The 13818-nt window shown below is 39.1% G+C and overlaps 1 protein-coding gene across 2 annotated transcripts in view; it reads left to right on the forward strand.

Annotated features, from left to right (window-relative positions):
* GLI3 (GLI family zinc finger 3) overlaps positions 1-13818 on the forward strand; it is a 212816-nt gene that overhangs the window by 114933 nt on the left and 84065 nt on the right. For both annotated transcript variants that reach the window (XM_013955710.2, XM_013955711.2), the window contains exon 4: positions 2799-2904. In XM_013955710.2, coding sequence (XP_013811164.1) covers positions 2799-2904 — 106 coding nt within the window. The remainder of the gene's footprint in view (positions 1-2798; positions 2905-13818) is intronic.

Genomic DNA, 13818 nt, shown 5'->3' on the forward strand with positions numbered 1-13818 from the left:
GCAACAGGAGATGGCTACAGTGTAATAACTTATTACACATACACTTGAGTTATGATGTTCACCAGCTGTATTGCTCATGTGTAAATAATAAACTGTGAGATGCATAATTATGTTGGGTTTTGATATGCAGCTCTGTTGTAGTCAGTGAGCGGCTGACTGAGACAGCTCCCTGTGCGGTGATGGAGTACGTCTGCTTCCCAGATGGAAACTGCAAACAAGATGCAACCAAGATGTACAAAGGAGCTTAATGGAGAGGACTCAAAAAGGTGTTCTTGGAGATTTATATCCCGTGTGTTAAATACAACTTGCTGGTGCTCTACATTGCGTAGGCCTCACAGAGGGGAATCCCGTTTTTAAGCCATTTAATATGCATTTTCCGTTGCCCTGATAGGGAATGATAGATGATCACATTCAACTTCAGTGCTGGTCCTCAGGAGAGTTAAACTGTGTTTCTCTGCATTAATACTGGCGTTGCATTCCACGCGTCGATGCCTAGGCTGTATGAGTGTGGGACAGCAGGTTGGCTCTGTGGCCTGAATGGACTTGCTTGCCATGGCCAGGTGCAGCCTGTCCTGGTTGACATGAGTAAGGGTAGCAGAATCCTTGTGGTCTCACCTTTGCTCCCCAGGCCTGCTCGTCAGAGAATTGTAGGGCAGAGAAGGACTTGCCCACGTGTCTGCAAGGAAGTGAGTGAGTACTTTCTTCATTGAAAAAATGATGGCAGAGTTTTTGTTTTTAAAACTTCTGCTTTAAAACCTGCTTGCTTCAGCTTACACTATTACAGTCGATAGCAGAGAGGAAGGGAACAGAGCACACAAACAGGGAGATACACTAAAATGCATCTCTCATGCCCCTCTTCCCCTTCTCCGTGTTGGTAATTGGTGAAGAATGCATTTCATGAGTTGGAGGCAAATATCTTCTGTTCAGACAACAACCATGTACTCACAGGGATATCTGGTTATCTGTGACATGCCTTTAATCCCACTGAAATCAAGGAGTGCTCAGCACAGGCATAGAAGCTTCCTGTCTCCGGCACATTGTTATGCACTGCATATTTAGGTCCAGTTTGTATAACAGAGTTAGAATTAAAGCTATCATGAGGTTGGTTTCTCAGGTCACATTAGTAAGCCACAATTATTTTTTGTTTATGGTGCTAAGCCCAGAGTGAGGAAATGGCAGAAACGTGCTGTTACTGATCACACACTAGCTGGTATTTCACAAAAAGAAGCAGTGAAACTGGACAGGTGATTTCAGATGTTTCCATGTTTTCCTGAACTACTGGAAATATTTCCTCAGAATTTACATGATTTCCCCTTCATCTCCTCCATTTATTGCCTGAGGGCCATGATTTTTATTACTCTGTTTCTTACTCCTGCTTCAAAACATAGTAACAGACCAATCCAACTTTTGACAAATACCAAGGGGAAAAATTATTTTCTTACCCTCACTAGTTTGTGTGAGGCAACTGTTTTCATAGATAACATAATCTAAGAAGAGGATTACATTTTTCTGAATAGGAAAGGCAGGAAATACAAAGAGAAGATACCTTAAGAGTGAACAAGCAAAACTGAAATAGGCTTGGTTTTACTGTGAGTGCGTAATTAAGGATTTTCTCTTTCTAGAAGCATTTTAGTAAATCCATAACATGACCTCATGTCTGTTCTTGTCAGTCTTTAGTGTCAGATAAACACATGACTTCATACAAAGTGGCAATCAGGTAATAATTGGGAAGGATCTGTTTGTTTTGTGGCATTGGAGACACTTAGTATTTCTCATTTGTGGAACTATTTGAATTTTGCACATTTGGGATGCAGCAATGAACAGAGTGCATGCAGAAATATTCTTTACGCAAATGAATTGCAAAGGTGCACCAGTGTATTGTTCAGAGACTTGTAGTCTGTTTAAATTCTGTCATCCAAAACTGGGAGGTGATATTATTACAGAAATGGAAAATGTGGAGTAGGCTTGTGCTGGGCCCCTCCATGCAGAGTGCCCATGGGAGGTGGGGTAAGCAGGGGAAGCTGAGGCGCATTCCCCCCGTCTGTCTGGCAACAGCAGGGAACAGGAGCCGTGGCAGCTGCTGAGCTACCCTTCCCGCTAGTACCTTGGAGGGGATGGGGCAGGGAGTGTGTTGAAGCCCTGGGTTTGTGGGCCTCCAGCCATGGCGGCAAAGAAAGCACCGTTCCTTTTTAAGGGCGGTATGAAATTAATCCTCTTGTCCTGAGGCACATTCCTCCTGAAGCCTCCATTGGTGCGATGCAGTTAAGCATCTCCAGTACAGCCTTTCCCAATTGCCTTTCCCTTTTAACTTCATTGTCTGATTTACTCCGGATAGTCATTTCTCAGCATGCTGCTTTGGTTTTGCTTTCCGTTGTCGGGTTGCGTATATATCTCTGCTGATATACTTCTTTATTTTATTGTATTCTCTGCTTGGGCTTTTTTTCCGGGGTATTTTTTTCTTGTTTTAATAAAAAATAAATAAATCAGGAATGCTTATGAAAGGCTTGATGGTCCTTTTGATCTGATACTTCACATATGGACACTGTAATTATTTATTAAAGACTTCTTTACGTCCCTTTCCATTTAAGCTATAAAAAGAGAATATTAAAATCAGTAAATACATATTCATGCAAATACTGTGGGCCAAACTCTCCTCTGAGGCAGACCCTGACTGACTGCAACAGGAAAAGAAAATTTGACCCCTAAGTCGTATTGCTGTTGACACACTTTTCATCATTATTTAATGTTAAAGAGACATTTGAGATACTCAGATTTGGGAACCTTGCTTGTTTTTTCAGATCCGCCTCACCTTTTTCCAGCATTCCACCCTCCTGTACCAATTGATGCAAGACATCATGAGGGACGCTACCATTATGAACCATCTCCCATTCCTCCTCTGCATGTGTGAGTATTAAGTATTCTCCCCCCTTCAGCTGGCCGTGGTGCCTAGGAGAATGGGCAAGTATTTGAATCTTTACGTGCTTGAAACTGTGCATCTGGAGCACTTTGCCAGTCTAGTCAAAGAGCAAGATTTACTTTTGGAATGCATCAAGTTTATCTGTTTGTGAAGCAAAACCAGGCTGGTGCCTAAGGAATTCCTGTTACAACAGGTAGCTGGCAAGTGTTATCTATATATTTTGCTGACATCTATTCTGTGAGCTGTCATTCTATAAATACTAAATTTAAAAGTACCGATCTCTGTGAAATACAGCCAGGCAAAACCTATATTTTGTCTGGATTAGGCTTGGGATTCTTCACAGCTAAAACTTCCTCTCATACCAAAGCTTTTTTTCTAGTGACTGCTATGAAGCATAATGAAATTTTTGGTAAATTTTCATAGTCCCTGTTGTGTGCATGCACAGGCAATCAGTTGATTGATGGGAGTGTCACCCAAACAAAATGGCAAATGTGATAGAGCACATGGTTTACACAAAGATAAAAGAAATGAATACCAGTGATAACGTGCATTAGAGAAGGGTGGTAGTGGTGAGATCCTGTAGAAAAAAATATTATCTTATTCTATATGGAGAGACAGATACCAGCATTGCAGAATAAAACAGTTGTTGTGTCCAGAAAACTGCTATATACCGTAAAAAATGAAGCACAAAAGCAAGGCTTAGTACTTTGCTAAAAGGCTTGATATATACATTTAATCATATCTGCTAATCACCTCTCATACTGAGAAAATAAAAGAAAAGCACAAGCCATACTTTGAAGAATAACGCTAGTTGTTTAGATGGCAGATTGCTTTGCTATGGCTATTAGTTACAGCTGTGTAATTACATATATGCAGAAGAAAAATGAAGTTGTTTTAAAACAAGTCCTCCTCTGTGAGCAGAATTAATTGATATTAACAATCTTAACTACACGCCCAAGTACACACACAATATTTTACTAACAGTTTTTTTTGGATCAGTCTTCTTTTACTGAATTGTAATTTCAGAGCAAATTTGCCTGGAGATAAATAATAAATCTGTGTTGCAGTCTTCCTTGGGCATTAGAAGAAAAGTGGGTATTTACAGAAAGAGATAGTACAGAAATTTATGATTTATTCCTCAGAGTTCCTCTGATATATCAGTATTTACACCACAGTCAGCCACATAATAAAATATATTCAAATACACCAAACAATTTTTTATTTAAATTTGCTGCAAAAAAAAATGTAAGCTGAAGATGACAGGCTCATACAGACTCAGCACATTTTTTCTAGATTTTGCAGTGCATGTGAATATTCTGACTAGATATTTTTTGGCTTTTTCTCATATTTTGTAAAGTGAAAGAAAACAACTTCCAACCGGAATTTCTAGGAATGATCCTGCTCCTTCTAAAGCTAATGGGAAATTTGTCTTTGTCGTCCATGAGAGCAAGACTGGGATAGGAAGCACCAGCAAATAATTCCAAGGGTTTCCAAGCATATTATAAACTAGTGAACCAGTTCCACGGATTGCCAGAACAAGGGTGACAGGACTGAGCCTGATTAAGTGGTGAATTAGATCTGAAGTGGATCACTAAAATATTTTAACTCAAATCAGCAGAGGGCCATCTTCAGAATCTGGGCACCATCTGCGAGCATTCACTGAGACTTCTGTCTCTTATGCTGTGTGGGGCCCAGGCTCGCTATATGTACTGCACAGAGACCTCTCCAGAGCCTGAGCCCCATGGGCCCCAGGCCATAAGATTACACTGTGCAACTGAGGGCAAAGTCTTTTGGGTGGGCTGAATGCGATTCCCTAGTTTAGATGGGAAATTGGGACTAGTACCCTATACTGCTAAAAGTGCCAGGATTTTTTTAAGATCCTCCAAAGATGTTGAAAAAGTCAGATTAACATCTTATTTGGAATTCAGCAATAATCCCCTCTGACGCTGCACTCAGTTACTGAAATCAATGTCCGTTCTAAAGAAAGATGCCACTTACTGAGTCATAACACCCCTGCTTCCAGCTGTACCCTAGGGGCCTTAAGTTGAGGTAGTGATTCAACCAAGCCCTGCATAGGCTTGTAAGAGACAAGAAGATCTTAGCGTGATGTGATATGACTGCAGGCAGTTGCTTTAGAAATACTCTCTGATATCAGCCCAAGCTCTAAAATGAAGATTTCCTTGATATTGTCCATTTATTTTTCCATAAACTGTGTAGATTCTTCCACTCATTTGTTTTATGTCACCATTGAAATGATGAGCCGTAATAGACCCTTAGAGCCATTATGATCTGTGTAATTAAATGTAAATATGCAATTAGGCAACTTAAAAAAAAAATCTGTCAGACTAACAGCTTCTTTGTAGGTGTTAAGGTTTGTCATGCTTTTGCAGTTTTTAGGAACACCCTGTAATGGACATATGTGATAGACACCAATGATTTTCTTATAAGATTTACAGACCCTGGTGTAAGTATTACTTAGGAATGTCAGATTTTGGATCTTTTGGAGCCATTACTTGCATTGCTTTCCTAATACCGTGAAAAAAAGGGAAGAACCTGATATGCAAAGTTATTTGAGAATTCTGAGAGAAAATGGGTAGAACACCAGTCAGGATACAAATGTTTACTACAGCTTCATCAATGACTTCATTGTGTGAGCGGTTTTCTCCTTCAGTTTCATAGTACCCTCAAATGTAAAAAAAAAAAAAAAAAGGGCAAAAAATTGGCATCTTTCCAATTATCCAAGCTCATAGAAATGTGTTTCAGAACCTGTCAAGCCTTAGTGGAATTAGTTAGTAATAATACAACTACAGAAAAAATGTGGAAATGGACTCATCCACATGATACCTACAACATATGCACATAATTTTGTATAATAGGCAAGTAGAAAAAAAAGGATGAGGAATTTTTAAGGTGTTACAAGGCTCTTATGTAGTTCCAGCTCTAAAGATATATATGTTTTTTTATATATGATTCTTGTAGTTTAATTGCTAATGGGCAGAACTGTTGTATCCCAAATTTCACCCTGGAGCCAAATTTTATAACTGAGTTATAAACCCTAAAATAGGGGTTTATGTTTATGATGGAATTGCTGACAGATGCTTATGTGTAGTAAGACTAGCAGGCACTGCTGTAATTATGCTATCGTATCCTATCATTAAAGATTTCAATTGAAAGAGGTTTATAAATTGCTCTTCTTCTTAGATAAACCACCCTACATTAAGGCATCAACAATATGGTGCAGAATTAAATTAAAATCTCATAAAATGAAATATGTTCTGTATTAGCTATTTGACACTTAATTTGCCTCTGAATAAGTAGAGGAAATCACAAATTAACCTGCCTTTGTTTTTCCAACCATGGCTTATTAGGTGTTAGAACAACTGCAATTACAGCCCAATAATAACCCCCAACCCTTATGAATATGTACTGAAATGTGTCACTTTGTGTTACCAAAACCTGTTTGTTAGGACCAGTTAGTTATCCTGGAATTTCTACAGTGCATCTTTGGTTTACACTTCAGGGAAAATGTATGAAACGCAAGTTGTTCTTTAACAGTAACATATGAACAGTGTAATTGGAGCTGGAATGCGTGTTTTCCTTTTTTCAAATTCAAGGCATGAATCTTAGTTTTCAAAATGTTTCTAGTAAACTGTAATTCAGTTTTACTACTTTGCATTGAAACAGCAAGTTAAATTACTTGTTAAACATCATATGATTAAAACATATCAAAAGAAACATGGCTTTAATAATCCTACCGTTTGCTTTGTTTTTTGTTATTGCTTTGGTCTGGCTCTTTGTTAATTTTCAAAATTGATTTCTAAAGCAAGGTACTAAAGCAGAAACCAAAGCTAAACTATGTTTTCGTCCTTAACATTTGCAAGGCCATCCAATAGGGAATGACACCTTTCCAGTCAGTGTGCAGTGATTCAAAATTGTGCTGCTAATGAGGGTATTTATTTAAACATAAATTATTACTCTGAGCGTGCTGACTTCTTACTTCTCAAGCACCAACTTACAAATTTGCTATCAGCTAGCTCTTATGGTATCTGATGTCTTTGCTGACATTGCCTTTGTTGGAATGAGAGTTGTTGTTAGGACTGAGCAATGGAAGCATCGTGAAATCTTGATTATTTTTATGGCAAAGCAGGTATAAGTGAGTGTGACTTTATAGTCCCACAACTTTAAAAATCTGACTTAGGCAGGATGAGAGTTTTTATGTATTAATTAAAAAAGACTCTCAAGGTAGCAGCAAATTTTTACTCACATATGTCGCTGAGTGGTTTAAGAAGTTACTGCTCTTGGTCATTCATTCCCGTACCTTTACTGAGTTGCATTAACAGGTTGTGTGAAAGCTCCCAGTCTGCTTCATTACCAGGTTGGGAGGATGGCCTTTGAAGGTGATCCAAGCTACCCATGGATGGAGAACATTTCTGGGCGTTGTTCCTTGGCTGTGGAGGAAGTATGCTCCAGCAGATGTGGGCCAGGGAAGAGCTGCAAAGCGGCAATATCTGCAATGGCTACAGAGTGGTGGCTGATGTATTTCCTCAGGGTGGTTAATGGAAGTGTGATAGGAGGCTGGTAGAAAGTTAAAGATTCAGAGCTGAACATTGAACAAAACATACCATGCGTGTTCCAAAACATTCATCCTTTAGTCATCATCTCCCGTTCTCTTGCCATCTCATTTTACTTTGGCCCAGGACTCTGAATAAGAGAGTGTGATGCTGCCCATATGCTTATGGCCAGGGGAGAAGGTGCTTACAAGGGGGAAGCTGCAAGTTACACTTGCTGTCTTGTAGCTTCTTAGAAAGAGCAAGACTCCAGACCCCTTTCTTCTAACTGCTCCTTGAGGCTAGTGGGATCTGAGTTTGGCAGTCTTAGCTCCGAACCTGCAGATACTTCTGCATGTGCCTAACACTGACCCCGTGAACAGATATTTTGAATTCTGTGAATGCACCAGTACTAAAGCAAAGCATGTGTTCTGTTTGCAGAGTCAGGTTCAAGTTCATAAAAAGAGAGTCAGATTCTTGGATATGTTATTTCATATCTGATTTATACAGACATCTGTTACACATGGGTGAAAAAGAAAGGAAGGCAGGTCCAGACACTCCAGCTTTCATCAGCCTCTGATTTTGGACCACTCAGTACGATGGGGGATGTCCAAATGCAAGATGATTAAAGCATTGGCCCCACAAAATATCCTTGATTATTAAGAAGTGCTTGTCATACTATTGATAGGACATTTAGGTTTTCCCAGTCTCATCATTGCTATTCTCATTTTTCCTTTATACTTTCATTCATAAGCTCCTATTTTCTTTAAAAATCTCAATGTTTTAACCTCTAAATGTTTACCAACTGCTTTACCTCAGTGTACCCCTAAGCCAGAGACTTGGCAAGGAGTTCCTCAGCTTGTTAGAGCATTCATTGATCCTTTCACAGTGGGGATGAGAGCCCCATCCAGTGTGAAAAACAACACTAGTTGGATTGGTTTTCATTACTTTAGGACTTGGAGCAGGTTTTATGGTTTAGCCGGGAGCCATTGAAGAAGAAAGGCTGAGAAGCTCTTGGGACATTAAAAGATGACTGTAGTTACAGCTTTCCAAAATCATCTATGAAAGTCTTTTCTGTAAGCAGAGAGAAATCTTATATTAAATGGGCAGCAGCTGAAGAACGCTTTCCCTGGAAGTGGGGAAGGTGCAGCATCAATAATGAGCAGATGCTGATAGTCTAGGAAATTTTTATAGCAAGTATCTGAGAAGGAAGGAGGTATGAAGTGGTGACTTGTTAAAGTTATTCAGTGTTTGTTAATCGATGGATATTTCTGTTTTGTGCTCTGTAGGTAACGTGCATTCCTCTCTGTTGGTGACAGAGCAGTGCTCAGATGGTAGTTCACAGTCGTAAAATAGCAAGGCTGGAAGCCCGCACATAGACTTCAGCAGAAGTTTTTTCGTAGTTTTTCTTCAGTGCAAGGCTTTTCACAAATCAGGGCAAGAGGAAGCCTGAGTCTAGACTAGAACTGTGATCTCTCACTCAGTATATAGTGTTGCATCATATAGAATAGTGAATCAGTGTTTTGTTTAGCTGTAGCTACTTGTTTAGTAATATTTACCTTAAGACTTTCAGGTCATAAATTCTCCTTTGCAAGCACACTTGCAAAGCAGGTTCAGAAACAGACTGTGTTTTTTAAAAGTATCTGAAACTCTGTGTAAAGTTCAGAAAAACAAATTATTCTGTTTGATGACATATCTTGAGTTGCAGAAAAAAAGGCATGGGTTCTTCTCTTACATTTTTGATTCTGAGAGACAGATGCAAGAAAAAAAAAAATCCCCTGAACTGAAATAAGTAAGTATTTTTGAATGTAGCTGTTTTACATAGGTTCAGTTACGTTGATTTGTTTAGTTTAGCTGTAGTTTAAAGTTTCTGCACACTCAGTTCAACTCATATTTCTCACAGATTTGCTCTCTTTCTCCTCAGGAAAAACAGACAATTTTGAGAAAAGAGTATCTTATTTAAAAGTTCATTTATGCTGGGAAATAAATTCTAGATCAAATAAGAATTCACTGCTAAAAATCATTCCTGTTTTAAGCAGGCACATTTACATGAAAGTCAACAGAATTGCCTCTAACTGCACCAGATTAAATTTGGTTCACATCATTCATCTGTTTCTGTTGCGGATAATACTTTGTGACATAATCATTTTCTCTTGAGTAGCTAATTGTAATGCCAGGGAGCTACAGATTTATAAAGGAGAAACAATAGCAGCAGATAAGTGTTGCATTAACAGAGGGCCTTTGTTCTTCTCATACAGCTAAATTGATTTCAGAAAGGTCGGAGAAGTTATATCAGTTGAAATAAGAGGAGAATTTGGGTGAGGTTTTTAATGTATATGGGAAAACTAGAAGTTGTGAAATGCAATGGTTGGTTTGTGTTAAAAATACTTTTATAGAAATATTCCCCAAAATTTTCTATGAAATTCTGATGTCTAGAAAAAGCAAACACAGGACTCATTTTTTTCTTTCTCAGCACTTTTTCCCGGAGTCATAACAAGTTCCTAGAGGCTGTCTCGTGGCCTCATGGAAGCCCTGCTAAGCTGTATGCACAAGTGGGGTTCATTTCCTCTTGCTTCCTGTCACACAGTGAACTGAAAATGCTCAAGAAGCAACAGTCCGCAGCCTTTGAGAGAGGTATGCTTTCGTCAGCGAGCTGCTCGCTGGCCACCACTCATGACGTAGTCACTTGGTAAAAACAACAACTTGCAGGACAGCTTCCAGAGGTGAAGCAAAAGAAGGCAAGAGAGGGGAAAGCCTTCAGTGGTCATTGGGAGTGCTCCTCTGCTGGTCCTAAAGGAAATCCAGTGTCTGAACTAGACCTGAGAGACAGGTTGGCACCGATTCTTCTGGTGGGGCCTAAATCCAAATAAATTAAGTGGTTTGTATGGATTATGTTGTTGACGAGAAACAGCTTTTAGGTTTAGCAGCATTAAGGTATTACCACTGGGCAACACTGCCACTTAGCTGCTTTACCCCATCTGGGCAGTTAAAAGTACTTGGATGAATTCTCAGGCTGCCAGTGAGAAGTGGTTCCCTAAGGCAGACTTTGAAACCAATGTGAATTAAGAGATGATGGAATCAAAATGAATGGCAACCAAAGTCCTGCCTCAGGACGCTTTCTCACGTATAACATTTTTCTGCAGACATGAGGAATAACTAGGAATAACTTTGAGCATTTGGCATGCTCCCTGTGTGCGGATGTTTATGTGTGAGCGTGCATATTCGTCTGTCTGTGTGCATGTGCGTGCATCCTCTTTGTATAATAGGATGGATATCTTTGCCTGCATTTATCATGGACTTGGACTGAGTTATTCTAGATCTGTATGGTTATAACTGATGGAAGAATCTATCCAGTGTCTGTAAAAGGTCAAAAATTAGAGAGAAAACATGAATGAAACAAGTAGAAAAAAATAATTCATACATGAAAACATTGAGCATATTTTCACTGGTGGATCATTATGTAATGTAATATACAACCAAAAAATATGTAGAATAACTACAATGCTGTAGTTTTGCTCTTTGAATTATCTATTATCTCATTCTGTTATCAGCTGCAAAGAATGCAAGCTCTAAATATAGTGCACATTCAGATGCTCTGAGCTTGTGGTTTCTTGGACAAAATTCCTGTGTTCTTTGTGCTGTAGTCAGCAGTATTAGTTGAGTGAGCAGATATTGACTGTGGTATTCACGTGCAGTGAACCAGAAGCAAGCCAACTCTATAGAGGCTGCTGTCAAACTTGTTGCAGTGACCTGTGAGGTACTGGACTGTGACAGACTCCTTTTTTTTTCAGTACAATTCTTCCACTCATGTTAAATCTTGCTTCAAAGAGAACTGAAATGTTACAGTCTTAGCATTCTTTCTTTCTCTTTCTTCCTTTCTTTCATTTAAGTGTACTGGTGAGATTTCTGTGTTGTGAATTGCAAGTTCTCCCTCGAGTGAGAGTAGGTATAAAGTGGGAGAAATGCAAGCAATGAGTACATCTGTAGTGTAGGAGCAGAGAGCATCTTCATCATATTCTCGCACAATCTTTCCCCTACTTAAACTCTCTCCTCACCCAACAAAGGCATCATGTCCTATAATTTTGGAGTATAGACTGAATTTAGTTCTGACTTTTTCCCAAAGAAGACAAAACAAAAGTGTACATAGCATCTTGTTGTTCTTTTTGTTCTCCCTCACACAACCAACTATTTATATATATATATGTGTGTGTGTGTGTATTATGTATATATATGTGGATATATATGTATTTGTGTGCATATATGTAGTGGAGAACAGGCTCTGGAGCTATTGTCAGCTGTACTTCTGAGATGTGGGAGACTACCTAGCTCTCCCTTGCATATTCTGTATTATATCACGCTAGAAAAAAATGTCCTTATTCCACCCTAAGGAAAGTGCTTGGTGGGCGTTTTATTCATGTGCCTCAGGGTAGATTGGGCCTACATTTGTAACTGATGATATTGATTCATAGAGGAAATGATTTAAAGAAAAATATTATGCTGTTTGATTTTTGCTCTCGAGATGCTTTATATGTCCAAAAAAGGATTTAAGACCCTATTTTAGAATATACTTTTCATTGAAGCTAGGCACTGTGAGGTTCCTATTAACAACCAGGCAAGACTATGTTTCTTAGTCCCTTCCAGCATTGAATCTGTAAGTCTGATCCTACAGATTCATTATTACTACATTTATAATAAATTTTATAAGGTTTTTCACAGGTATTGGTAAGCTTCCGGAGACCCCACACAGGTTAGACGCACAGGCAGAACATCCTGAAGCCCATGAGTGAAGTATACAAAGCTTCTGAAGGAACTGACCTATCTTCTTCCTGAAAGCATTATTTATGAGGTACTGTGACTCTTGGTGTAAAGGATCAACAGAAAATTAGGGAGTATTTCACATGAGGGAGAATTTCTAAACATATCAGATTTAAGTGGCTATATCTTTAAAGATATACATCTTTCACTGCTGTATCTCCTGTTGAAATTCAGCCTAGATTTATCATGGCTTTTTCAGTGGCCTGTGTAAGAGAAGATTGATAGTCTAGTCCAGTTTATAGAGGCTACCAACACAAATAGCCCCATTTAACAACATTCTAGACAGTTTTGGCGGGGAGGGCAGGAACCGAATGACCATGGGCAATCAGATGTTCTCTGCTTCACTGTGGAAGATCACTGTCAATGTACATCATCAAGACAATACCAAGAAAGCTTGTGTGGCTCACCTCTGTCTTGTTTTGCTGTACTCATTCCATGGACATCAGACTTCCATTTTGACACCTTTTTTAGGAATTACATTTATACTCATGCCATTAGATAAAAATGAATAGCAGAGATGGTTAGCAAATGTATAGGCCGTCCTGCTGTCGCTGCTGTGTTTCTTGCTGGCCAGTCTGTTCCCTTTGAGGTTTTCATCTGTACCCATAGTTACCTGTTCTGTTTAGAGAACTAATAATAATTCCAGTATTTAAACAGTGCTTTTAATTCAAAGACTTCAAAATTGTATTTCATACTTCTCTAAAAATATGTAGCCAGAACATTCGTTTGTGTTGCACTTAATGCTTGTTTTTTCACATACTTTCCCCTGTAACATTAGAAATAGTCTTCCCAGCCCATTTCTGGTTCTGGAGATATACTTGTTGAAAGGCACAACTTTGCCCAAGGAAGGCTTACTTAACTCCAGTTTTGTGAACAAATAAAGCAAGAACTTAGTGTGAAGTCTTTGTCACTTGTTTCTTCCGAAGGCTGTGGTGTTCCAGTCATTATATATTCAAAGGTATTGAGAACTGACTTGTAGTGCAGATTATGTAGTATCACAATGGTTTTCAATGCCTGCAAGATCAAATAAGGAGACTGGCCTGTGTGAGAAAAAAATTCTTAGCCTAACATAAGAACTTAGTGTTTTCCTGCTCTGATTTGGTTGCACTCCAGTTGGCCAGCCCCCCACAACGGGGCCTTTGATACTGGCAGAGAAAATACAGGAAGTGACTATCAGCAAAAATATCTCCTTTCCCCCTCCTAGCTTGCATTTAACAGCATTCACCTTTAATATAAGTTGTGCTTACTATAGTTGAGAATCCTGCCACTCTAATGGCTGTTGATGCTAATTTTTTCCTTGCCTGCTATTTGCAGTGGTGCTTGGGGGATGGGAGAATGTTGTCCTCCAGTTTCCCAATAAGCTGTGCTTATGGATTGCCTGGAAACAGTTGTGTTTTCATAGGGCCAGTTCTTGAATGGCAGTCCTAGGTACAGCATATATATACTATACACATGGTACAGTCACTGAGTTGTATTAATAAGAGCCACCCTCAAACTGGCTTTTCTTCCCAAAATTGACATTCATGGATTGGTCCAGGT

The sequence above is a fragment of the Apteryx mantelli genome, chromosome 2 (assembly GCF_036417845.1).
Source record: "Apteryx mantelli isolate bAptMan1 chromosome 2, bAptMan1.hap1, whole genome shotgun sequence".
Classification (NCBI taxonomy): Eukaryota; Metazoa; Chordata; class Aves; order Apterygiformes; family Apterygidae; genus Apteryx; species Apteryx mantelli.